Source organism: Saccopteryx bilineata, chromosome 5 (assembly GCF_036850765.1).
Source record: "Saccopteryx bilineata isolate mSacBil1 chromosome 5, mSacBil1_pri_phased_curated, whole genome shotgun sequence".
NCBI lineage: Eukaryota > Metazoa > Chordata > Mammalia > Chiroptera > Emballonuridae > Saccopteryx > Saccopteryx bilineata.
In genome coordinates, this window is record NC_089494.1 from 125,439,508 (window position 1) to 125,467,468 (window position 27,961).

General features: G+C 38.0%; 1 protein-coding gene across 3 annotated transcripts in view; it reads right to left on the reverse strand.

The window, feature by feature from the left end:
* Positions 1–27,961, reverse strand: part of CDC123 (cell division cycle 123) — a 77,270-nt gene that overhangs the window by 34,494 nt on the left and 14,815 nt on the right. For all 3 annotated transcript variants that reach the window (XR_010725658.1, XM_066233118.1, XM_066233116.1), the window contains 4 exons: positions 25,204–25,261; positions 24,919–24,951; positions 14,592–14,687; positions 12,973–13,079 (listed from right to left, as the gene is read on the reverse strand). Coding sequence is in view for 2 of the 3 variants with exons in the window: in XM_066233118.1 (XP_066089215.1) it covers positions 12,973–13,079; positions 14,592–14,687; positions 24,919–24,951; positions 25,204–25,261 (294 nt within the window). In the remaining variant the exon portion in view is untranslated. The remainder of the gene's footprint in view (positions 1–12,972; positions 13,080–14,591; positions 14,688–24,918; positions 24,952–25,203; positions 25,262–27,961) is intronic.

Genomic DNA, 27,961 nt, shown 5'->3' on the forward strand with positions numbered 1-27,961 from the left:
CTCTGCTACACATTCTCTATCATTTGGGAAAATTATGCTTAAATACGTGGCCTGTAAGGAGACAAGTGAAATATCCTGGATTTCTATCTACATAAAGGAGAAAAGGAAAATGTTCCAATGAATAAAAAAATAACAGAAGATTAAAAAAAATTAAAATTAGGATCTTGAATTCTGTATTAGCATCAAATGATCTTGAAAAAGTCAATTCACTTCTCTGGCTGGATCTGCCTCAGCAGTAAACTGGTGGAGAGAAATAGGTGATTGCTAAAGTTCTCTGAACAGTGCCATGCCTCCTTTTCTTCCCTTTCTGCCTTTGTCTTTAGTTAACCACCTGACCTGTACATTGAATTTCCAAACATATCAGAACACAAGTTTGAAAATGAGTACACACTAGAATAATCTAGGTTGTTTTTTCAAAATACATTCCAACAGATTCCACCCAGTCCCATGGTTCCAAGATGGAAACCAGACACTTCTATCTTGGAAAAGGTGAATCTGAGCAGTGCCCCCAGTCCTAAAACTATTAGAGGTTCGTGGGAAAATGGATAAGAGATGCCTGTTAGCCAGTTGTAAGCCTCTTTAGTGGATCTGCACCATTCTTGGGGAAATGAAGCAAGGAAACAGGACGAACCATCAAGTCTGAGCAGCCAGGAGCCCAAGCACGGCCTTTAAACCAGGGCTGCAGCTAAAATAGTCACTCAGGTGCACCTAATATCCCCTAGGGATATGCCAGGATTGAGCAATGTTGCAGCTGCTAAAAGTGACCATTGCACAAAACCACCCAATCTGTAGCTAAATGGGGATCTTAGGTCCTTAATCATTTCAAAAGATTCCTTCAGCTGTTTCTCCCCTATTTTAACAGCCTGAACATTTTAAGTAGTAAAAATGCTAATTATTTTGTAAATTCTATTATAAAAATTCATTTTATCCTTAAAACTTTTGTCCTTAACTCTTTTTAAAATTCTAAATAAAAAGATGAAATATGTTAAAAATCATATAGTATTATGAAGAATAAAATCTCCAGTGAAAGAATTTTTCATTAGAGGAAAATGTTCACAATATATTATACTTTTTTTAAAAATCACAAAATTGGGGCTGAGGGATCTCCATGTTTGGTGGAGGCACCGCAATGACTGCTCTGAGCAGGGATGAGGCAGCCGAGGTGGGCAGGGCAAACTGGGGGATTTGAACCGGCCAGTGATCTCAGCTTTCCAGGTCAATGCTTTATCCACTACGTTACCACAGAGAAGGAAGATGGCAGCTAAGTAGGCAGACGCACAGAATTCCAGCTCACACCACCAAACGGGATTACAAATTAATTTAGGAACAATCATTGTGAAAAACCAACTTTGGAATAAAAGAACAGGTCTCTAAAAACAAGGAGCAAAGAAGAATCCATACCGATCCTGGTAGAGATTGACAGGGTGCTGTGGGGGCTCCCCTGCTTCCAGGAGCAAGGGGAGGCACAGGCTGAGAGCCCAGAAGGGCTCTCTTTACAAGGAGAGAGACCAGAGAGAAGGAGGCCCTCAGTCTTAGAACTGGAGACCCAGCCTAGAAATCTAGGGACTGGAGGAGACAGATGGAAAGCATTGAGAGGGGAGAAGAGCAAAGTTCTGTATGTGGGAAGTGGCAGAAGTGCCTTCAAGGGACAGAGCAGAAATACCACTCACAGCCACTTTCCAGGACCCCAAGGACAAGGAGGGCTGAGAGGACTGGCTTGTCTTCCAAAAGGAAAGTGGGGAGAGCGAGACAGACAGCAATGGGCAGAGGAATGCCTGGGAAGACCTGAAAAGCTGACTCATCCAGTGTGGAGGTAGCCATACCTGGGGGTGGGATGGATCCCTCCTCACAGCACAAGACTAAAGTGGTTCCAGGTGACCCACCTCCAGAAAGCTCTCCAGCTCCAATCAGCGTGAAAGACACAACTGAAAGCAGAAAGTGGGGTAGAGGGGCAGTAACTCAGGTCTCCAGGGAGATCTGAGTTATACCTCCCCCTACTGAAGCTGAGAAAGCATCTGCCCCTGGAGAACAGCTGGCAGAACCAACCTTCAGATTCCCAGAGATAACACCCACCCTGTTCCTGGATACAGTTTCAAATAAACCCCCTGCTGAAATCAGTAAACAAGCCTACCACTGAGTTAAGTAAACTGAAAACAAACAAACCAAGACTTCAAAGTGGCTCTATTAATTAAGGAGTCCACAACTGAAATAAGCCTGCAAGCCACACACAGAAACAATGGGAAGATGGAGAAACATAAGTCATATGCTTCAACAAGACAAATCCTCAGAAAAAGATCTGGATGAAATGGAAGGAATCAAATTGCCAGATGCAGAGTTTAAAATAATGATTGTTAGGATGCTTATCTCAAAGCTACAATAGATGGACTTAATGAACACCTAAATAAAGAAATTGTAAACATCAAAAAGGACATGGAAATCATAAAGAACCAGACAGAAATGACAAACACAACATAAGAAGGACTTAAAAGCAAGCTGGATGAAGCAGAGGACTGAATCAATGACTTAGAGGACAAAATAAGCAAAAGCACGAAAGAACAGCAAAAAGAAAAGAGAATCAAAAACTCTGAGGAAACTCTAAGACAGCTCTGTGACAACATGAAGAAAAACAATATCCACATAATAGGAGTTCCTAAAAGAGAAGAGAAAGAACAAGGAAAAGAGAACCTGTTTGAAGAAATTATAGCTGAAAATTTCCCTAAATTGATGCAGGAGTCACACAGGTTCCTGAAGCAGAGATATCCCTATTAAAAAAGAACACAAAAAGGCCCTAGCCGGTTGGCTCAGTGGTAGAGCATCGGCCTGGCGAGCAGGAGTCCCGGGTTCGATTCCAGGCCAGGGCACACAAGAGAAGCGCCCATCTGCTTCTCCACCCCTCCCCCTCTCCTTCTTCTCTCTCTCTCTCTCTCTCTCTTCCCTCCCACAGCCAAGGCTCCATTGAAGCAAAGTTGGCCCGGGCGCTGAGGATGGCTCTGTGGCCTCTGCCTCAGGTGCTAGAATGGCCCTGGTTGCAACAGAGCAATGCCCTAGATGGGCAGAGCATCACCCCCTGGTGGGCATGCCGTGTGGATCCTGGTCAGGCACATGCGGGAGTCTGTCTGACTGCCTCCCTGTTTCCAACTTCAGGAAAATACAAAAAAAAAGAACACAAAAAGACCCACACCAAAACACATCATAATCAAAATACCAAAGCTAAGAGATAAAGAAAGAATACTAAAAGCTGTAATAGAAAAACAGTCAATCACTTACAAAGGAATCCCCATAAAAATGATAACCGCCTTTTCAATAGAAACACTTCAGGCCAGAAGAAAATGGCAAGAAATATTCAAAGTAATGCAGAACAAGAACCTACAATCTACAACCAAAACTTCTTTATCCAGCAACACTATTTTTTAAAATTGAAGGAGACATAAAAAGCTTCCCAGACAAAACAAAAACAAACAAGCAAAAAACTTCAAGGAATTCATCACAAACAAATCAATGCTGCAAGAAATGTTAAGGGGCCTGCTGTAAACAACAAAGTGGGGGAAAAAAATCTAGTAAAAAAGGAATGTAGATTTAAAAAAAAGATGGCAATAAACAACTACATATCAATAATAACCTTAAATGTAAATGGTTTAAATGCTCCAATCAAAAGACATAGGGTAGCTGCGTGGATAAGAAAATATGACCCATAAATATGCTGTCTACAAGAGACCTACCTGAAAACAAAAGATACACATAGACTGAAAGTAAAAGGATAAAATAAAATATTTCATGCAACTGGAAAGGAAAACAAAGTGGGGTTAGCAATACTTATATCTGACAAAATAGACTTTAAAACAAAGGATATACTAAGGGATAAAGAAGATCACTACATAATGATAAAGGGAGGAACCCAACAGGAAGAGATAACCATTATAAATATCTATATAGGATATATTTATAGGTGCACATAATATAGGAGCACCTAAATATATAAAGCAGACTTTGATGGACATAAAGGGCAAGATCAACAGCAATACTATAATAGTAGGAGATTTCAATACCCCACTAAGATCAATAGATAGATCATCAAGAAAGAAAATTAACAAAGAAACAGCAGAATTAAGGGACACATTAAATCAACTGGATTTAATAGATATGTTCAAAACCTTTCACCCTAAAGCAGCAGAATATACATTCTTTTCAAGTGCACATGGTAAATTCTCTAGGATAGACCACGTATTAGGGCATAAAATGAGTCTCAACAAATTTAAGAAGACTGAAATCATATCAAGCATATCCTCTGACCACAATGGCATGAAACTAGAAATCAATTACAATGGAAAAACCGAAAAACACTCAAACACTTGGAAACTAAACAGCATGTTATTAAATAACAAATGGGTCAACAATGAGATTAAGAAGAAATCAAAATTTCCTTGAAATAAATGAAAATGAACATACAACAACTCAAAATCTGTGGGACACAGCAAAAGTAGTCCTGAGAGGGAAGTTCATAGCATTACAGGAATACTTTAAGAAGCTAGAAAAAGCTCAAATAAACAACGTAACACTGCAACTAAAAGAACTAGAAAAAGAACAGCAAGTAAAGCCTAGAGCGGTGTTTCCCAACGTGGGGCCCACGCCCCACAGGGGGGTAATTCGATAGTTAAGGGGGGCAATTTGAAAATGGACTCGACATGACTTTAACTCTTTCGCCCCAGGCCATTTAAATGCAATGCTAGATATCAGTGCCAAATTTAACAAAAAATGCAATTCTTAAGTAATTGCGGTAAATAATTATTAAGTATAATTTCGTTTGACGAGACCAAAATATCAACTGGGTGATTGGTGTCATCAAGTAAACTTCGTCCTGGGTTCACCGCGGAGCATGCCATCTGCCACGGGGAACCCCAGACGTTTTAAAAACTCGCTAAACAATGCAGTTATTCTCACTTAATTGGCCCATCGCAACTTCTGTAGTGTTTCACATCATTCAGTTGGTGTTAATTTGAAATAAGTGTCAGTCAAAACTGTTGTAAAAGCTCGTTGATTTAATAAATATACATATATATATTGTATAGATATAATTGGAAAGTATTTGATTTGATTTTTATCAATATTAAACTCTTTATTAAGTACTTCTTGCATCGGGGCTAGAAAGCACTAATATTTTATAAATATTATTGGGGCTATAATAGTGCATGCACGACAATTTTAATTTTAGAAGCATAACTTTCCAGAAAATTTTGTCAAATGGAAAAAATATACCTTTTGATTTGCGGCGGTAGTGTAGTAAATGTGTTATATACATTTAAATAAATATTTTTAGTATACATTTACTCTATGTCACATTGAATATATTTTAACACATATTTTAATATTAGTTTTTAATTGATATTATTTTTATTATAGCCCATAGTAAAATGAGTGGTGCAAGCAAGAAAAAAACTCGCCAATATTCAGAGGAATATTTAAAATTTGGGTTCATACCCGCTGTTCACGATGAGCGGATTCCTTTTTGTCTTTTATGCCAGCAATGCTTGACCAACGAATCAATGAAACAAGGTCGTCTTGAGGCGCATTTGAAGGCGAAACATAGTGCTCATATTAATTCAGATTTGAGTTACTTTAAAACTTTAAAGAAAAATTTTGAAAAAAGAACATTAAAGTCTCTATTTACTGCTCATACTTCAACTAATAATCGTGTTCTTGAGGCTAGTTATCAAATTTCTTTATTCATCGCTAAAACTGGAGAAAATCACACTATAGGAGAGAATTTAATAAAACCGTCAATATCAGCATTTCTTAAAATGGTTCTTGAAAAAGATGACAAAGATGTAAAAGCTATGCCACTCAGTGACAATACTGTTAGCAGAAGAATAGACGAAATGAGTGAGGATATTGAAAAACAACTTATTGAAAAGCTGAAAACAAGAAAATTCTCCTTGCAAATGGATGAATCAACTTTGAGAGACAGTGAGGTCGTATTGATAACTTACGTAAGATATATTGATAAAGGACATTTTGCTGAAGAAATGTTGTTCTGTAGAAGATTAGAAAGCACCACTACCTCCAAAGATATATATAATAAGCTAAAAAACTACTTAGATGTCAATGAGATACCAATGAAAAATATAACATCTTGTGCTGCAGATGGTGCTCCCAATATGATGGGCAAGAAAAATGGCTGCTTAAAATTGATGAAAGATGCAAATCCAGAAATGATTCTTGTGCATTGTGTTATTCATAGGGAAAACTTGGTAGCTAAAAACATCTCACCTGTTCTGAATGAAGTATTACATACAGTAATAAAGTGTGTTAATGCTATTAAAGCTAGTGCCAAATGTGAGCGTCTTTTCAAGCTATTTTGTGAAGAACAAAATGAAGACCATGTGAGACTTTTACTTCATACTGAAGTAAGATGGCTATCTAAAGGAAACTGTTTGAAAAGATTTATGGAACTGTTTGATACTCTTAGTGATTTTTTAAGCGACAAACCTGAAATGAAGTATCTGTTAACAATAGATGGTAAAGCATTTGTGAGTTATTTAGCCGATATCTTTGAAAAACTAAATATATTAAATAAGCAACTTCAAGGAACAAATAAAACTCTTGTCGATGCAAAAGCAAAGATATTTGGTTTCATTACCAAGATTGAGTTATGTCAGAAACATATTAACAACAAAAACTTTAAACAGTTTCATTGGCTCCAAAAATGTGAGTAACTGATACCGCTTTACTTGTTATTGTCAATCTTTTGAATATTCTATCAGCTGATTTAAAAGAAAGATTTTCTGATTTAAAACAAATTGATTTCCCAACATGGATGATGCAGCCAATGTTAGTGGATTTGTCTGATATATCAAATATGCAGTATCAAGAAGAACTCGCAGAATTGCAAAATGATGAGTCAGCTAAAGCTTTATTTAATATCAAAGGAGCGATGGCATGGCTTTGTGAGGAAACAAATCAAATACCCAAATTCAACCAAATGTGCAAGAAAACTATTGCTACCGTTTCCATCTTCATTTTTAGCTGAATGTGGATTTAGTGCTGTAAATGATTTACTGGTAAAAAAAAAGAAATCGGCTGGATATAACACAACGTGGAAACTTGAGACTAAAGCTAACCAAATTGGAACCTAATATAAAATCTCTGTGCAGCAAGCATCAAGCACAAGGATCACACTAAATTAAAATAATAAATTAATATAGAAAAATATTTATTAAAATTATTTGGAATTTAAATTTCTGTTTTTCATTATATGTTTTGAAATTTTACTTACTGTGTTTTGTTAACAATTTCATAGTGATTTCTTCCTAGAACCTATCATTTATGTTTATTAAGAGAACAAATCAATTTTTTAATGTTAAAAATTATGTATGTTACATAGGGGGGACGTAAAAATTTTAGAAAGGTTAAGGTGGGGCATGGCACAAAAAAGGTTGGGAAACACTGGCCTAGAGGAAGTAAAAAAAAGGAAATAAAGATCAGAGCAGAAATAAATGACATAGAGACTAAAAAAACAATTCAGAGGATCAATGAAACCAAGAGCTGGCTCTTTGAAAAGGTAAACAAGATCAATGAACCCTTAGCCAGACTCACCAAAAAAAAAAGAGAAAGGGCTCATATAAATAAAATTAGAAATGAGGGTGGAGAAGTAACAATGGACACAGCAGAAATACAAAGGATTGTAAGAAAATACTATGAAGAACTGTATGCCAAAAAACTAGACAACCTAGGTGAAATGGACAAATTTTTTGAAAAATATAATCTTTCAAATATCATCTGGAAAAATCAGAAAACCTAAACAAACCGATTACAATAAATAAGATAGAAACAGTTATCAAAAAACTCCCAACAAACAAAAGCCCTGGGCCAGATGGCTCCACAGGCTAATTCTACCAAATATTCAAAGAACAACTAACTCCTATCCTTCTCAAGCTATTTCAAAAAATTCAGAAGAGAAACGTTCCAAGCTCCTTTTATGAGGCGAGCATAATTCTGATTCCAAAACCAGGCAAAGACAACACAAAGAAAGAAAACTATAGGCCAATATCCATAATGAATTTAGATGCTAAAATTCTCAACAAAGGCCCTGGCCGGTTGGCTCAGCGGTAGAGCGTCGGCCTGGCGTGCAGGGGACCCGGGTTCGATTCCCGGCCAGGGCACATAGGAGAAGCGCCCATTTGCTTCTCCACCCCCTCCCCTCCTTCCTCTCTGTCTCTCTCTTCCCCTCCCGCAGCCAAGGCTCCATTGGAGCAAAGATGGCCCGGGCGCTGGGGACGGCTCCTTGGCCTCTGCCCCAGGCGCTAGAGTGGCTCTGGTCGCGGCAGAGCGACGCCCCGGAGGGGCAGAGCGTCGCCCCCTGGTGGGCGTGCCGGGTGGATTCCAGTCGGGCGCATGCGGGAGTCTGTCTGACCGTCTCTCCCCGTTTCCAGCTTCAGAAAAATACAAAAAAAAAAAAAATTCTCAACAAAATATTAGCAAACTGAATCCTGCAATACATGAAAAAAATCATACATCATGATCAAGTGGGATTTATTCTGGGGAGGCAAGGCTGGTACAGTATTTGCAAATCAATCAATGTGGTTCATCACATAAACAAAGGGAAGGACAAAAAAACCACATGATAATTTCAATAGTCGCAGAAAAAGCATTTGATAAAATCCAGCACCCATTTATGATCAATACTCTCAGCAAAGTGGAAATACAGGGAACATACCTCAACACGATAAAGGTCATCTATGACAAACCCACAGCCAACATCACACTCAATGGGCAAAAGTTAAAAGCAATCCTCTTTAGATGAGGAACAAGGCAGGGGTGCTCCCTTTCACCACTCTTATTCAACACAGTTCTGGAAGTCCTAGCCACAGCAATCAGACAAGAAGAAGAAATAAAAGCCATTCAAATTAAAAACGAAGAAGTAAAACTATCATTATTTGCAGATGATATGATACTGTACATAGAAAACTCTAAAGTTGCAGTCAAAAACTACTTGACCTGATAAATGAATTCAACAAGGTGGTAGGATATAAAATTAATACTCCAAAATCAGAGGCATATTTATACACCAACAATGATCTGTCTGAAAGAGAAATAAGAAAACAATCCCCTTCACTATTGCAACAAAATAAATTAAGCACCTAGGAGTAAATTTAACGAAGGAGGTTAAAGACTTGTACTCAGAAAATTAAAAAACATTGATAAACAAAATCAAGGAAGATACAAACAAGTGGAAACATATACCATGTTCATGGTTAGGAAGAATAAACATCATTAAAATGTCTATATTACCGAAAGCAATTTATAAATTCAATGCAATTCCTATTAAAATACCAATGACATAATTCAAAGATATAGAACACATATTCCAAAAATTCATATGAAACCAAAAAAGAACATGAATAGCCTCAGCAATCTTGAAAAAGAAGAATAAAGTGGGTGATATCACACTGCTGTATGTCAAGTTATACTACAAGGCCACTGTACTCAAAACAGCTTGGTACTGTCATTAGAACAGGCATATAGATCAAGGAACAGAACAGAGAACCCAGAAATAAACCCATACTTTTATGGACAATTGATATTTGACAAGGGTGGTAATAACATACAATGGAGTAAAGACTGTCTCTTTAACAAATGGTGTTGGGATAACTGGACAGCTACCTGCAAAAAAATAAAACTAGACCACCTACTTACACCATTCACAAAAATAAACTCAAATTGGATAAAAGACTTAAATGTAAGTCGTGAAACCATAAGCATCCTAGAGGAAAACATGGGCAATAAGCTCTCCGACATCACTCGCAGCAATATATTTGCTGATTTAACTCCACGGGCAAGGAAAATAAAGGACAGGATAAACAAATGGTACTATATCAAACTAAAAAGCTTTTGCACAGCTAAAGACAATATAACAAAAAAAAAAGGCAAACCATACAATGGGAGAACATATTCAACAATACATCTGATAAGGGGTTAATAACCGACATTTATAAAGAACTTATAAAATTTAACACCAGGAAGATAAACAATCAAAAAATGGGCATAAGAAATGAATAGACACTTCTCCAAAGATGACATACAGATGGCCAATAGGCATATGAAAAAATGCTCAACATCACTAATCATTAGAGAAATGCAAATTGAAACCACAATGAGATATCACCTCACACCACTTAGAATGGCGCTCATTAACAAAACAACACATAATAAGTGCTGACAAGGATGTGGAGAAAAGGGAACCCTCCTGCACTGCTGGTGGGAATGCAGACTGGTGCAGCCACTGTGAAAAACAGTATGGAGATTCCTCAAAAAATTAAAAATGGAACTGCCTTTTGACCCAGCCATCCCACTTTTAGGAATATATCCTAAGAACACCGTATCACTGATTCAAAAGAAGAAATACACTCCCATGTTTATGGCAGCATTGTTTACAATAGCGAAGATCTGGATATAGCCCAAGTGTCCATCAGTGGACGAGTGGATTAAAAATCAGTGGTACATATACACAATGGAATACTATGGGGCCATGAAAAAGAAGAAAATCTTTCCTTTTGTGACAACTTGGATGGACCTGGAAACTATTATGTTTAGTGAAATAAGCCAGGCAGAGAAAGAAAAATATCATATGTCCTCACTCATTTGAGGAATCCAAAAACAATGTGAACTGAGGAACAGAATAGAGGCAGAGGCAGGATCAAAGGGACCAGAGGGAAAGCAGAGGGAGGGTAAGGGGATGAGAGGATGGGATCAGAGAAGGGAAAGAGATTGGTGAAATTATATACACATAACACAGCATTATAGAGAGCAGAAAAGCAAATCCTGGTGGGAAGGGGAAAGGGTGTTGAGGAGAGGGGCAAAGGTGATGTTGAGGGAACACAGGGGTGGAGGGGATGTATTCGGTGGGACACTTGAATCTATGTGAACACAATAAATTTAAATCAATTAAATAAATAAATGAATGAGTGAATAAAGGGCTAAGAGGAGGCAGGAGATCACTAAACTAGAAAGATGATTTAGAAAACCAACAGTCACAGAGAATTAAAAGTGATTTATAATTACATATTTTTAGAAAAAAAGATTTCCTCATACTCTCACTGCAACTAATATTAAAGTTACACAAAAATGCATATCTGATGAATTAATAGTTTTTTTTTACTGATTTCAGAAAGAGAATAGAGATGAGAAGCATCAACTCATATTTGCTTTACTTTAGTTATTCATTGATTGCTTCTCATATGTGCCTTGACTGGAGGCTCAAGCCCAACCAGTGACACTTTAATCAAGCCAGCAACCTTGGGCTTCAAGCCAGTGACCTTTGGGGTCAAGCCAGCAACCTTGGGATCATGTCAATGATCCTGTACTTAAGCCAGCGACCCCACACTCAAACCAATGAGTCCACACTCAAACTGACAAGCTTGGGGTTTTGAACCAGGGACCTCAGCATCCCGGGTCGACGCTCTATTCACTGTACCACCACTGATCAGGTTGTACAGAGTATTTTTAATGTAATATAGTTCACGGCCTCTTTACTTAAAGCATTAGATGTCAAAAGGCTTTATAATGGAAAAAAAAAATGATAGTCATGAGTTCCTCTTATTAGAGGATATCTCCTAGAGGAAAAACGCTACTATATTATTACTAAAACAAGGGCTATCATACGCCTAATACCAATACAGGTAAAATCCTTTTATAATAAACTTCCAATATAACCACAAATATTTATTATTACTTAACTTCATTTTCTTCAATGAATATAGTTCTAAAACCATATGCCCAAGCTTCAGAATTCATATGCAAAAAACTGATGCACAACTGCCATGAAGTGAATTAGTTTTTTCCTGTCAGGCTCCTCTTCAAAAAAGCATTTGAAAGTAAAATAAATAAATGGGCAGGGCAAACTAAAAGAGATAGATGTGGAAGAAATGGCATGCAAATACAGTATCTTCACCTGCTTAGTTTTTAGATTTTTATTTTAGAGGTCAGTTTAAAGATTAGGTTAGTTAAGATAACTGGTTTGTTAAAGATGGGGTAGGACAAGAAATCTAGAAGAATAACTACTATTTGATGGCTGAACAAAATAAGCATAAAGAGATCACCCATAGTTCAACAGTGCAGTTGTGCTGTCGGCCTACAGTGAAGACAGCAAGCTCAGCTCTATAGCACTGAGTTTCTGACAAAGGAAGAAAAAAAAGAAATTATAGTTCTGGAAACTATCCAAAAGAAAAGTTAGAAAAGTGGACAAAGATTTAGATATTCACTGCAGAACTGTAGATAAGAACGAAAGCTTGGTCAAACAAATTATGTATCGCTATCCAGTGGGATACTACGTATTAAGGTAATTTAAACTAATGATGCATTTAAGTACTTAATGACATATTAAAATGTTTGCTATATACTGGTAAGTGCAAAAGCAGCCTACTAAGCAATATGAACTATGACTTTGTTGTTGTTTTTTTTAAATTAGAATATAGTTACAGGCAGGTGTACCTATAGTATAACTATGAATAGATAAAATTCTGCAAGTACATAAAACCAACCATGATGAGGTCATAGGTACTTTTACATTTTCAGTTTTTGTTCAGCTATAGTTCCTAATTTTGACTTTCAATGATATGTATATACTGGAGGTAGTTTTTTATCTTTTTTGGTTTTTAAATATTTTATTTAAAAAAAATTTTCAATTACAGTTGACATTTGATATTTTATTAGTTTCAAGTATAAAGCACAGCAGTTAGACATTTACATACTGGTTTTATAATAAGTATCAAAACATTTAATGGGAAAATATATAGAGAGCTCTTTTAGGGATAATCATTGTATAGCAATTTCTGTAAAAGGAAAAGAAAGGTTTGTTGTAATAGGTCATTTGAGAATATGAAATAGTTTACAATAGTTGTAGAACTAATGGGATTCCGTCAGTAGAAAAACTATCACAAGTACGAAAATTACTGACATGGGAGAGTAAGAGATACTTACGGCTGAGTGAAGTCACGAGTGATGAAATCAGAACTCTTAAACAGCAGAAAGATGTCGCTGAGGGTTTTACATTTCAGAGAACTATTCATTGCTATCCAGTATGCATCCTAGATAATAAAACACGTTACTTAGTATATATTCCAAGTTAGTTGCTATGAACAAAGCTTGAGCCTATATACCAAGTCAATAATGCTTATTTCTTCAAGGGCTTAAAGAAATGAGTCAGGTAAGAATTTTAACTATACTATCAAATGTCAATTACCCTTCTAAACAATGAATAGCATCACCATTGCCTGCTGATACTCAGTTATGAACACAGATGTGAAAGTCATCACCTTTCAGCTTAGACTCAAGCACTTCCTTAGGTTTTTCTTACTGATGATGAAAGTGGATGAAAAGGTATCAGAAATGCTGATACCTCAGTGGATAGTGTTGGTTGGCCCAGTGTATGGCCATCTTGGGTTCAATTCCCAGTCAAGGTACATAGGAGAAAAGACCATATGCTTCTCCTCCCCTACTGCTCCCCCTTCTCTCCCTCTCCCCCTCTTGTTCAGTGGCTCAACTGGTTTGAGCACAGTCTCAGGTGCTGAGGATAGCTCCATTGGAGCGCATCAGCCTCAGGCACTAAAAATAGCTCAATACCAGAGCATCAGTCCTAGACAGGGTTGTGGGGTAGATTCCAGTTGGGGCACATATGGCAGTTTGCCTCACTATCACCCCTCCTCTCTCTTAAAAGAAAAAAGGTATATTGCTATAATGAGAATAGTAGAATAGAAAGTAGAGTGGACAGGAGATAAAAGCTAATCTTTCTGTTCTGAAGTAGGAAGACAATAATAAATACCTAAAATCGAAGAAGAAAGAATTGAGGAAAATAAATAAATAATGTACTAAAATATTTGAAAGCCTCAGAGGAGTGGGACAAGGTGAAGCAAAGCGTGTCAGGACCTGCTGGCTTCTGTAGCAAGCATTCAGAGCTTCTGAAAATTTAAACTATGTACTGTGTAATTAATTTTAATAAGTAAAGATTAGTTTAAGTATAATTTGTCATTCATTTTTGAATAAAAAAAGTTTAAAACAAGATGATTTCTGAAAATGCAAATGTCTTTGATTCTTCAATGAGCTTTGCTGACATAAAATCATTTTCTCTTGGATTAGCATTTTTCCGCAGACATTAACTTATAAAAACCTATTGATGCAACATTAAAATAATAAAACATAGCTTGAGAAGGTATCAGTTGATTTCTCAAACTGCTCTATTTCTAGACCCTATTACAACATTTAAATTTTATTACTTTTCAGTAGAGAAAAATTTCTGTGTTAAACTGAACAGATGAAACTTTGAAAAGGACACAGCATAGATTTCCTCAGATTTCTGGCATGATCAGCATCACAAGAGGCTGCAACTGTCTTTTGCCAAAATTTACAGTACTTTACAGAGCCAGAAAACTGTACTGCAAAATCAGGAAAATAAAATAACAAGAGAAAATAAAAATAAATTCCACACTACTATTTCCAGACAAATTTTAATATAAATTAGGAATATAATTCTAGGGAACATAAAATGAAAGAATAGCAAAGCAAAGAATATCCAAACAATGAGATTTACTGATGTAGCCTACCCTTGGGGCACTCCAATTAAGCTTAGGAAATACACTGCCACCCAAGGAATTGATAGCTTCCTGGACTGTAGTGGTGAACTCAGGAAATTCCGGTGCCTACAAAGAGAAAGAAGAAATTATTTGGGCAAGTCAACATCATCACAATAAATATAAAAAATAAGATCAAAATTTCAAGCTTAAACTATTTAGGGTGTTAAAAATAATCCAGAATACAAATCACTATCAGAATTCTGAACTCAGCTAAACAAAATCAATGATCAAATAACATTTACCAGAAAGGGGGAGTGTCCAAATGTCACTTTCCAAAACAATTAATACTCAGCCAAAGAGATAGATGTCACAAAGCATCTGGGGATGTAAAGAAGGAAATGAATAGTTCTCTTAACACCTACATAAAACCAGTATTTATTTACTAAGTGAAAAAAGACAGCCAGAGTACCACCTGCACATATAGTCAATTCTCAGAAATAACACCTGCCTTTTAAATGACCAGAGCCTTTACATATTCAGGAAAAGATTCTTGGAAAAATTCCCAAAATGCTTCGGGCAAATGAGACATAAATTATATAGCAAACTGTATTAAAACATCGCTATTTCCAGACAAGTTTTAATGTAAAAAAACTCAAAAATAGGATCTTGGTAAAGTTAAAATGTTGTTTCCTTTCTGGTTGATTTTAAAATGCATATTTTATATAAGCATGTAACCAAAACATTCTACGTGTCACTTCAATCTGGAAGTAAATAGAAACAAGCTGTGAGTAACTTAAACACGATCACTATTCTGCTCTGCCTCCAGCCTATGTCACTATGAAAAGAGCACAGGAATATCAAGTGCAGAAAAGAGGAGTAAGAGAGGGAGGTGGAGCCTGGAGGAGAACAGACACAAAATATCAGCACGCTACAGTCACATTATCCCTTTATACTTGCTGCCCTCTACTGGGCAATTGTAAATTCTGAAAATGTCCAGCAATGACAAGTTCTTCCATCAAGGGGGGAAAAAAAAGTTTTAAAAGGTCTAGAATTAGCCTGACCTTTGGTGGTACAGTGGATAAAGTGTTGACCTGGAACACTGATGTCACTGGTTCGAAACCTGGGCTTACCTGGTCAAGGCACATATGAGAGTTGATGCTTCCTGCTCTTCCCCCCCTTCTCTCTCTCTAAAAATGAATAAATTTTTTTTAAATATCTAAAAAAAAGGTCTAGAATTAGCTAAACTACACACTGCAAAATAAATCAAATGGCTTATGTACAGCGATTTTCAACCAGTGTGCTGTAAGAATTTTTACACTTGATCTTAGCCAAAAGGCCGAGAAGTGATAGGAATTTTTAAAACATGCAATACTTATTTAGTCAAGGACATTGACCTCTTTTCCCTTAGACTGTCAAGAAAAAAATGACAACTGTAAACACAATAGCCATCTGGTTTGAATGAATCAAAATTATACCTATATTCTTTTGTCAGATGGGCAAAAATATATATATTTTTTTGGTATGCAACAGAATTTTAATAATTAGTTTATTATATCATGAGATTGAAAAGGTTGACTATCACTAGCTTATGCTGATCTCCAAGATCTAACCCAATTATAACAGAGAAAACTGTGACAAGATTGGGAAACAGATAAAAAATTATAAGTTTAAAAAAACAGAAATATATCCCCTTCACTAGAAAGCAGCTTTAAGCAATAAGCTAGTGAGAAAAAGACCAGGAAGATCATGGGCAAGTCAGACAGACTTGTTTTGCTACAGAGGTACACGACCTCTAGACTAGTCAGCTGCATCTTTTACTTATTTGACAGCCTGCCTGTCTGACTGTCAAATAAGTCAGATATATCTCCTGTTTGACTTTTTCAGCTTAGATACATAAAATTAAACCCTAGCAAGAGGATTTCAAAATGAATAAGAGCCTTGAGCCCTTTATTTTCCATTTGCCTTTCCCCATTAAATAAAATGATCATTTATGCTAAGCCAATAATTTCCTCATAATCCCCTGAAGTTGCTGATTTGAGTTCCCCCAAAGCTCTAGCCACAAAAACACTTATCCTAGATCTGCATTAGCAATCATTTCAACAAATGTCAAGAGTTACACAAAACTTACAAATGAAGGGATTTAATCTTCAAAGATTAAAATAAATTAATTTTCCAATCCCATAAAATTTCACATGTAAGGATTGCTCTAAATTTATGTATTATACTGTAAAAGATGTGATTCCCTAAATTTTCATATTATTCAACTTTAAGAAATCCTGCCACAAAAATCCTAATACCAATTTAAATTATAAAAAGTTTATGCAATGTGCCTCACTGGTAGTGACACCGTGGCACTGACCAGGGACGCTGAGTCTCAGGTTCTAAACCCCAAGATTGCTGGCTTTGAGTACAGGGTCAACCAGCCTGAGCACAGAATTACTGACATGATCCCATGGTCTCTGGCTTGAGCCCAAGGTTGCTGGCTTGGCTTGAGTTCCCCAATCAAGGCACATATGAAAAGCAATCAATGAACAATTAAGAGACACAACTATAAATTGATGCTTCTCATCTCTCTCCCTCCCTGTGTCTCTCTCAATAAAAAAAAAAAAAGTTACACATTGTAGAAATAAATACGTGCTTCAGTGGGAGACTATGTATTATATTATCAACATATAGCACTCCCTTCTGGGTCAGCTGATTCTAGTTGAGTATTCTAGCTATTTACCAGGGAAATTGTAGGTAAGCAATAACAATGTAAAGTATTTCTTATGGATGTGAAAATTCTATACTGATTGAAAGAAATGCAGTTATCTTCCCTCCCACCCTCCAGGGAGGAAAAACTAGCTCTTCCTCATTCACATATTCATTTCAATAATCAGTCCTAATCTATAAATGTGTCTGTTCTTTGGGTTCTCTTTGAGCCATTATAACAACTGCCTGGCTCGCTCACGAGTTAAAACTTTCAATGTGCGTTAAAGAGTTTTATATCTAGAGGAGTCATGATTCAGCCTTCTGCTGAAAATTATCTTTCAATAGACTTAACTAATAGGAATCTTTTAAGCTCATAGCTAAATGAGTCTATTTTAAATTTGCATAACACCTCAGTTGTCTTATAAGTTCCATTTTAAGTGTAGGATAAAATCCACACTTTAATCATATCCATGGATTTTCTGTGATCAGGGCTTACCTAATTTTCCAACTATCTACCACCACACCCCTGCACCATACCCATTCAGAAAGGTTACTTCTTCTTAAAAACAATTTTAAGTCATAATATGTTTTAAATATACAAAATATATATATACACACAAACTTGACATACTGGGGTGATAATCAAACTAACTGAGATACCTGGCCAGGTGTCCACTTTTAATTCAATATTTTTGTACCTACAACCAAGACTACTCTACCTAGCTAAGGCTATCATTTAAAATTGAAGCAGGGGCCCTGGCCGGTTGGCTCAGTGGTAGAGCATCAGCCTGGCGTGTGGAAGTGCCAGGTTCAATTCCCGGCCAGGGCACACAGGAGAAGCGCCCATCTGCTTCTCCACCCCTCCCCCTCTCCTTTCTCTCCTCTCTTCCCTCCTACAGCCAAGGCTCCATGGGAACAAAGTTGGCCTGGGTGCTGAGGATGGCTCCATGGCCTCTGCCTCAGGTGGTAGAATGGCTCTGGTTGCAATGGAACAACGCCCCTGATGGGCAGAGCATCACCCCCTAGTGTGCTTGCCTGGTGGATTCCGGTCAGGCACATGCAGAAATCTGTCTCTCTTCCTCCTCACTTCTCACTGCAGAAAAATATATACTAAAATAAATAAATAAATAAATAAATAAATAAAATATAAGGAGAAATAAAAGCTTCCCAGGGGAAAGAAAAAGGCTGACGGAGTTCATTACTACCAAACCACTATTGCAAGAAATGTTAAAGGGCCTGCTATAAGAAGAGGAAAGGAAAAAAGAAATTGCAAAAAAGAGAACTATAGGTTTAAAAAGTAAAATGGTAATAAATAAGCACATATCAATAATAACCTTAAATGTAAATGGATTAAATGCTCCAAACAAAAGACATAGGTAGCCTGACCAGGCAGTGGCGCAGTGGATAGAGCGTCGGACTGCGATGCTGAGAACCCAGGTTCGAGACCCCAAGGTTGCCAGCTTGAGTGCGGGCTCATCTGGCTTGAGCAAAAAGCTCACTGCCATGGACCCAAGGTCACTGGCTCGAGCAAGGGGTTACTCAGTCTGCTGAAGGCCCGTGGAAATGGCATATATGAGAAAGTAGTCAATGAACAACTGAAGTGTCGCAACGAAAAACTGATGATTGATGCTTCTCATCTCTCTCCATTCCTGTCTGTCTGTCCCTATCTATCCCTCTATCTGACTCTCTCTCTGTCCCTGTAAAAAATAAATTAATTAATTAATTAATTTAAAAAAAGACATAGGTAGCTGAATAGATAAGAAAACATGACCCAGTCTGATCAGATGGTGGCACAGTGGATAGAGCATCAGACGGGGATGCTGAGGACCCAGGTTCGAAACCCCAAGGTTGCCAGCTTGAGCAAGGGCTCATCCAGCTTGAAGCGCAAGGTCTCTGGCTTGAGCAAGGAGTCACTGGCTCAGATGGAGCCCCCGGCCAAGGCACATATGAGAAAGAAATCAATGAACAACTAAGGTACTGCAACTATGAGTTGTTGCTTCTCATTTCTCTCCCTTTCTATCTGCTGTTCCTGTCTGTCTCTCTTGCACAGGCAAAAGAAAAGAAAAAAAGAAAATAAAATGACCCATATATCTGCTGTCAACAAGAGACTCAACTCAGAACAAAAGATACACAAGGACAGAAAGTGAAGGAATTGAAAAAAATATTTTATGCAACTGGAAATTAAAAGAAAGCAGGGGTAGGCATACTTATATATGACAAAATAGCTTTTAAAACAAAGGCAACAAAGGGACAAAGAAGATCACTAAATAATGATAAAAGAAATAATCCATCAGGAGGATATAACCACTGTAAATATTTATGCACCCAATATAGGAGCATATAAATATAGAAAGCAGATTTTGATATAAAGGGAGAGAATGACAGCAATACAATCATAATGGGAAGTTTTAACACCCCACTGAAATCAACAATGGATCTTCTAGACAGAAAATCAACAAAGAAACAGTGGCTTTAAATGATCTAGTGATCAGCTGTATTTAATTGATATCTTCAGAACCTTTCACCCCAAAGCATCAGAATATACATTCTTTTCAAGTGCCCATGGCACATTTTCTAGGATAGACCACATGTTAGGATACAAAACAAGTCTCAATAAACTTAAAAAGATTGAAACCATATAAGCTTCTTCTGTGACTAGAAATCAACTACAATAGAAAAATTGAAAAACATTCAAACACTTGGAGGCTAAATAGCTGTTGTAAAACAATGAATGGGTTAACAATGAGATCAAAGAAGAAATCAATAATTTCCTTGAAACAAATAGACATACAACAATTCAAAATCTACAGAACACAGCAAAAGTAGTCCTGAGAGGGAAGTTCACAGCATTTAAGCTTACACTGAGAAGAAAGAAAATTCTCAAACAATCTCACCCTGAACATTAAAGAGCTAGAAAAAGAACAACAAACAAAGCCTGGAGAAAGTATAAGGAAGGAAATAACAAAGATTAGAACAGAAATAAATAAAAAATTTCTAAAAAATTCTCTAGGTCAATGAAACCAAGAGCTGGTTCTTATAAGGGATAAACAAGGCTGATAAACCTTTAAACAGGCTCATCAAGAAAAAAAAGAGAAGACCCAAATAAGTAAAATTAGAAATGAAAGAGAAGTAACAACTGACATCACAGAAATACAAAGGATTCTGAGAAAATACAATAAAGATCTTTATGGCAATATATTGGACAACCAGGGCAAAATGGATAAACTCCTAGAAACATACAATCTTCCAAAACTGAATCTGGAAGAACCAGAAAACCTGAACAGACCAATTACAACAAATGAAACTGAAATAATTATCAATAAAACTTCCAACAAACAAAAGTCCTGGACCAGATAGCTTCACAGGCAAATTTTATCAAACATTCAAAAAAGAATACCTATACTTCTCAAGTTATTCCAAAAAATTCAACAGAAGGAAAGACTCCCAACTTCATTTTATGAGGCAAGCATTATCCTTATTCCAAAACCAGGAAAAAACACTACAAAGAAAGAAAACTGTAGGTCAAATCTCTGATGAACATAGATGCTAAAATACTCCACAAAATATCAGCAAACAGGATCCAGCAATACATTAAAAAAATCATACACCTAGATCAAGTGGGATTTATTCCAGGGATGAAATACTGGTACAATATTCACAAATCAACAAACAGGATTAATCACATAAACAAAATAAAGGATAAAAATCACATGATCATATCAACAAATGCAGAAAAGGCATTTAATAAAATCCAGCACCCATTTATGATCAAAACTCTCAGCAAAGTGGAAAAATAAGGAATATATCTCAACATAATAAAGACCATATATGACAAATCGACAGCCAACATCATACTCAATGGGCAAAAACTAAAAGCAACCCCCCATTTTATTTTTATTTTTTTAAGTGAGAGAAGGGGAGATAGAGAAACAGACTCCCACATGCGCCCTGACTGGGATCCACCTGACAACCTCTATCTAGGGCTGATGGTTGAATCAACTAGCTATCCTCAGTGCCCAGGGCCAACACTCGAACCAATTGAGCCACTGGCTGTGAGAGTAGAAGAGAGAAAGAAGGAGGAGAGGGAAGGGAAGAGAAGCAGATGGTTGCTTCCCATGTGTGCCCTAACCAGAGATCAAACCCAAGACATCTTCAAGCCAGGCCTGTGGTCTATCCACTAAGCCAACAGTGCAGGGCCAGCAATTTCCTTAAGATCACGAGCAACACAAAGGTGTCCACTTTCACCACTCTTATTCAACATAGTACTGGAAGTCCTAGCCACAGCAATCAGATGAGAAGAAGAAATAAAAGTATCCAAATTAGAAAAGAAGTAAAACCATCCTTATTTGCTGACAACATGATACTGTACATAGAAAACCCTGAAGTCTCCATCAAAAAACTACTAGTCCTAATAAATAAATCTGGAAAAGCAGCAGGATACAAAATTAATATTCAGAAATCGGTGGCACTTTTTATACATCAATAATGAACTGTCAGAAAGAGAAATTAAGGAAAGAATGCCATTCACTATTACAACAAAAAAATAAAGTACCTTGGAATAAATTTAACCAAAGAAGTAAAACACTTGTACTCAGAAAATTATAAGACATTGAAAAAAGAAATTAGGGAAGACACAAACAAGTGGAAGTATATACCATGTTCAGGGATAGGAAGAATTAACATCATTAAAACATCCATACTACCCAAAGCAATCTATAGATTCAATGCAATTCCTTTTAAAATAACAATGGCATACTTCACAGATCTTGAACAAATATTCCAAAAATTTATATGGAACCAAAAAAGTACCAGGATAGCCTTAACAATCTTGAGAATGAAGAACAAAGTGGGATGTATCACATTTCCTGATATCAAGCTATACTATAAGGCCATTGTAATTAAAAACAGCCTGGTACTGGCATAAGAACAGACATATAGATCAATGGAACAGAACAGAGAACCCAGAAATAAACCCACACCTCTATGGTCAATTCATATTTGGCAAAGGAGGCAAGAGAATACTATGGAGTAAAGACAATCTCTTTAAGAAATGGTGCTGGGAGGCCCCGGCCGGTTGGCTCAGTGGTAGACCTGGCGTGCAGGAGTCCTGGGTTCAAGTCCTGGCCAGGGCACACAGGAGAAGTGCCCATCTGCTTCTCTACCCCTCCTCCTCTCCTTCCTCTCTCTTCCCCTCCTGCAGAGTTTGCCCAGGTGCTGAGGATGGCTCTGTGGCCTCTGCCTCAGGAGCTAGAATGGCTCTGGTTGCAACAGAGCAACGCCCCTGGTGGGCGGAGCATCGCCCCCTGGTAGGCATGACGGGTGGATCCCGGTCGGGTGCATGCAGGAGTCTGTCTGACTGCCTCCCCATTTCCAACTTCAGAAAAATACAAAAAAAAAAAAAAAAAAAAGAAATGGTGCTGGGAAAATTAGACAGGTACATGCAAAAAATGAAACTAGACCTAGAAGAAAACATAGGCTGTAAAATCTCAGACAGCAATCACAGCTATATATTTGCCAATATATCTCTGGGCAAATGAAACAAACAAAAAATAAACAAATGGGACTACATCAAACTCAAAAGTTTTTCCACAGCAAAAGAAACCATCAACAAAATAAAAAGACAACCCACTGTATGGGTGAACATATTTGCTGATACATCTGATAAGGGATTAATAACCAAAATTTATAAAGAACTTCTAAAACTCAACACCAAGAAAAACAATCCAATTTAAAAATGGGCAAAGGACCTGAATGACACTTCTCCAAAGAGGACATAGAGATGGCCAATAGGCACATGAAAAAAATGCTCAATGTCACTATCATCAGAGAAATGCAAATTAAAACCACAATGATACACCACTTCACACCTGTCAGAATGTTGCTCATTAACAAATCAACACACAATAAGTGCTGACAAACAGTGTAGAGAAAAAGGAACCCTCCTGCACTGCTGATGGGAATGCAGACTGGTGCAGCCACTGTGGAATACAGTATGACTTTTCCTGAAAAAATTAAAAATGGAACTGCCTTTTGATTTAGTTTTCCCACTTCTGGGAATATATCCTAAGAATCCCAAACGACTAATTCAAAAGATGATATGCACCCCTCTGGTCATTGCAATGTTATTTACAATAGCTACCAAGATCTGGAAACAGCCCAAATGTCCATCAGTGGATGAGTGAATAAAAAAGCTGTGGTACATATACACAGTGAAATACTATGCATAGTATAGTTAAAAAAAAAAAAAAAGGGAGGAAATCTTACCTTTTGTGATAGCATAGACATAGACGGACCTAGAGAGTATTATGCTAAGTGAAATAAGCCAGGCACAGAAAGACAAACCATATGATCTCACTTACATGTAGAATCTTTTTTTCTTTTTAATGTTTATTGTTACTGATTTTAGAACTAGAGGAAGGGAGAGAGGGAGAGAGAGACAGGAACATAGCTCTGCTCCTGTATGTGCCCTGACCTGGGACCAAATCAGCAATCTCTGTACTTCGGGATGATGCTCTAACCCAGGGGTCTCAAACTCAACTCAGCATGTGGGCCACAGAGCAAGATCACAGCTGTTCGGTGGGCCGCACTAGGTCTACAAAAGGCAACTGTTACGCAACACTTTTCTCACTGCAGTTGAAAACAAAAAAAAATCAGTACAACAAGCATAATCGTACATGCAGTTTACTCAGTGTCACAAAACGACCAGAAACTGTAGTTCGCATCACAACTGCTGTTAACTAAGCTAATATCTAGCTAGGATGCTAGAGAAATGAAAAATACAAGTAGGCCCCTAGGCTTACTTAATTTTATCCAAAATATTTTGAACTTCGTGGATTAGTCTGCGGGCTGCACAAAATTGTTCGGCGGGCCGCATGCGGCCCGCAGGCCGCGAGTTTGAGACCCCTGCTCTAACCAAATGAGCTATCTGGCCAGGGCATACATGTGGAATCTAGTGAAACCAATCAACTGAGGAACAAAACAGAAACAGAGGCAGGGTCACAAGGAACAAACAGATGGACAGTTGTCAGAGGGAAGGGGGAGAAGGGGACTGGACCAAGGAAAGTGAAGGGATTAGCCAAAAAACATATATACAAAACACATAGATACAGACAATAGAGTAGTAACACTCAGAGGGAAAAGGGGGGTGGCGGTAGGGGGGAGGGGCAAAGGCGGGGGAAAGGGGAGGAGAAAGAGATTTTGCTTGGGGGGGGGCAGAACATGATGCACAGTGTGGATGGTGTTGCATTGTGCTGCACACTTGAAACCTGAATGGTGTGGTGAACCATGTCAACACAACAAATTAAAAATTAATTTAAAGAAATTATGCTTTATGACATTTAAATATATTTGAATAAGTGAATATAGATTTTCATTTTAATTTAGATTCCATATATTTAGGCCGGATCCCTTCTTTCAGAGCTTAAGAGAAACAAGTCAAAGCATTAATTATGAACTTAAAATAGTTCCTTTGTAATCAAAGGAGGGAAAAGGGCAGGCCATGTTTGCCTATAAATAATAACTAAAGTTATTTTTCAAAATAATACAAAATAGCCATCAAAGAAACTGCTATTGAAAATGATGAGAAAATGAGAATTGAGAGTCATGAAACCCCAAGGCAGCTGTGTGACTGCATGAGGCTGGCCCCATGCTGGTGCTCTGCTCTTACCGTAAGCGTAGCTGTGTTCTCATCATCCGACCACTGCAAGAAGAAGAGGATGGGGAAAAAACCCATTAAATGTAGATAGTGTACTGGGCTTCCAAAAAGCAGTGCTCTAGGTAAAAATTGTACATAAACAGGTGACATCTTTTCCTGAACAAAAAGCATATGTAAATAAAGTATATGTCAAAGTGAGATTTTCATGTAATTTCTCACTTTAATAAATACATGCTAAGATCTAAATGTCAAAAGATAGAACAGTCTACAGAACAGAGTATTTTGTTTTGGACCAACCTGTATTTCTTCTGCCTCACCATCACTGTCTGGCTGAGAACATGTTGGAGGATCTTCCCTAGAAGAACATAAGCAAAACTTAAGCAAGTAAAAGGCTGTGTGTACCATGTAGTCATAATTTCAGGTGTACTGAGTAAACAAAAAGCCTTTCAACTGGAGGGTAATAGTAGGAAAAGTCCATTTTTTAAGGCAGAAACTAATAAATATGTATACCAATAAGAATTTAATGAGTACAGTTAAAATAGTAGAATAAAAACACTATGCCTGCTTTTCAGAAATCACTGAGAAACTGAAAGAAAACTCAAGGTCCACCTCTGAGGATACTAAGAATCATCCATAACTCTGAATCCATGGAAAGAGAAAGTGCTGCCAAGACAAGGAAGATCAAATGTGAAGGAGGGCCCTGGCCGGTTGGCTCAGCGGTAGAGCGTCGGCCTAGCGTGCGGAGGACCCGGGTTCGATTCCCGGCCAGGGCACACAGGAGAGGCGCCCATTTGCTTCTCCACCCCTCCGCCGCGCTTTCCTCTCTGTCTCTCTCGTCCCCTCCCGCAGCCAAGGCTCCATTGGAGCGAGGATGGCCCGGGCGCTGGGGATGGCTCTGTGGCCTCTGCCCCAGGCGCTAGAGTGGCTCTGGTCGCAACATGGCGACGCCCAGGATGGGCAGAGCATCGCCCCCTGGTGGGCAGAGCGTCGCCCCTGGTGGGCGTGCCGGGTGGATCCCGGTCGGGCGCATGCAGGAGTCTGTCTGACTGTCTCTCCCTGTTTCCAGCTTCAGAAAAATGAAAAAAAAAAAAAAAAAATGTGAAGGAGGAAGAAACCAGAAGAAACAGCTGAAGAGCTGTTCTGCACAGCTGATGGAACAGCCCTGAGGGGCAAGAAACGTTTGTTTACACCACGAAAACAGTATGAAGGCTGATGTGCAGAATTAACTGAATTACCTGAGTCTGCTCTCTCCTTTCCTCTCTAAAGAAAGAAAGAAAAGAAAAGAAAAGAGAAAGAAAAAGAAAGGAAGAGGAATAATTACCCAAGTCTGGACTGGTAACAGAGAGGTATGGGGAAAGAGGGAGAAAGAAATACTCAAAAGCACTCTCTTTAAAGAAGCAGATGTCAGAAGGGGCCATCTAGCAGCCAATCTCATTGCCTGGGGAAAGCAAAGGCTGAATAAGCTCAGAGGAAATAACATTGCCCTAACCCCACCCCAATACTCAACTACAAACAACTGGTCTAGGAAGAACTCACTCATCTAATTGAAACAAATAATAATCAGAATAATAGCCCGGACAAGATCTATACCAAGAACCTACAAGAAAAAGGAAAATGGGCCTCTGGTTAACCATGGGCATTTACCTATGGTTAACCTATGTTCCTTCATGGCAATCCACTAAAATGACAGGAAAGATCCCAAGAATAAAGAGGACTCAAAAGGAAACAACTGCAAGAGGAAGATGGCAACAAAAGTTTGAAAAGCAGAAAGCTGAGGGGATAACTCACTGAGCAACAGCTGGAACCTGGAGACCTCTGGATGGTAAGACCAAAGCTCTGGGCTATGAACAGGCTGACTTGTGTGAAGTCCATAAAAAGGGCAGTAAGGCTCACCCAGTCTTCCTCAATTTGCACAACCAAGCAACTAATCCTCCTCTACCTTCTGTATTTGCAGGTTTATTCTCTATGGCAGTGGTTCTCAAACTTTTTGAAGTCGGGGTGCATTTAAAATCCTACAAATAATTGTAGGCGCACTATATACAAATTTCTGAGAAATATGTTATAATAATTAAGTCAAATATTAAAAATATATATATAAAGTCCAAGCGTGCTTTTATGGTAATTAAAATAAATATGACAAAATTAAATTTATTCTGACATTAAAAAACATTTTTTTTTTCTGTATTTTTCTGAAGCTGGAAACGGGGAGAGACAGTCAGACAGACTCCCGCATGCGCCCAACCGGGATCCACCCGGCACGCCCACCAGGGGGCGACGCTCTGCCCACCAGGGGGCGATGCTCTGCCCCTCCAGGGCATCGCTCTGTCCCGACCAGAGCCACTCCAGCACCTGGGGCAGAGGCCAAGGAGCCATCCCCAGCGCCCGGGCCATCCTTGCTCCAATGGAGCCTCGGCTGCAGGAGGGGAAGAAAGAAACAGAGAGGAAGGAGAGGGGGAGGGGTGGAGAAGCAGATGGGCGCTTCTCCTGTGTGCCCTGGCCAGGAATCGAACCCGGGACTTCTGCACGCCAGGCCAACGCTCTACCACTGAGTCAACCAGCCAGGGCCTAAAAAACATTTTTATGTTACATTTTTTGTTATGCTTTCTAGAATTCATAAAAAAGAGGAGTTAAAAAATAAAACACCCACAAAAAAGTTATCTTTTTATATATATATCGATAGATACATTCTAAATAAGATTTAGTAAATTCGACAGGTCCCGGCACAAATGTGTTAAGTTTTTTTCATTCTTGTATTTATGAGAAACATGAGCCTGATGTGTCCTAGCGATTTCTTCAATGTTTGGGCATATATTTGAAAGGCAAACTCTCATTTCCTGGTCAATACATTGAAGAATTCCTCTCTTTTTACTCTTGTGTTGAGGGTAGAAAATTCTAATTCACATAAATAGGATGTTGAAAATTGTAGTAAAATGTTCAAAGTTTTTTAGATATTGCCACATATTCGCCTTTTATAGAAATCCAAAAGGCTTCAAGAGACAATTAATTCCTTATGTTTAGTCATCAATCCACAATCAGTGGATATAGCTGCCAGTTC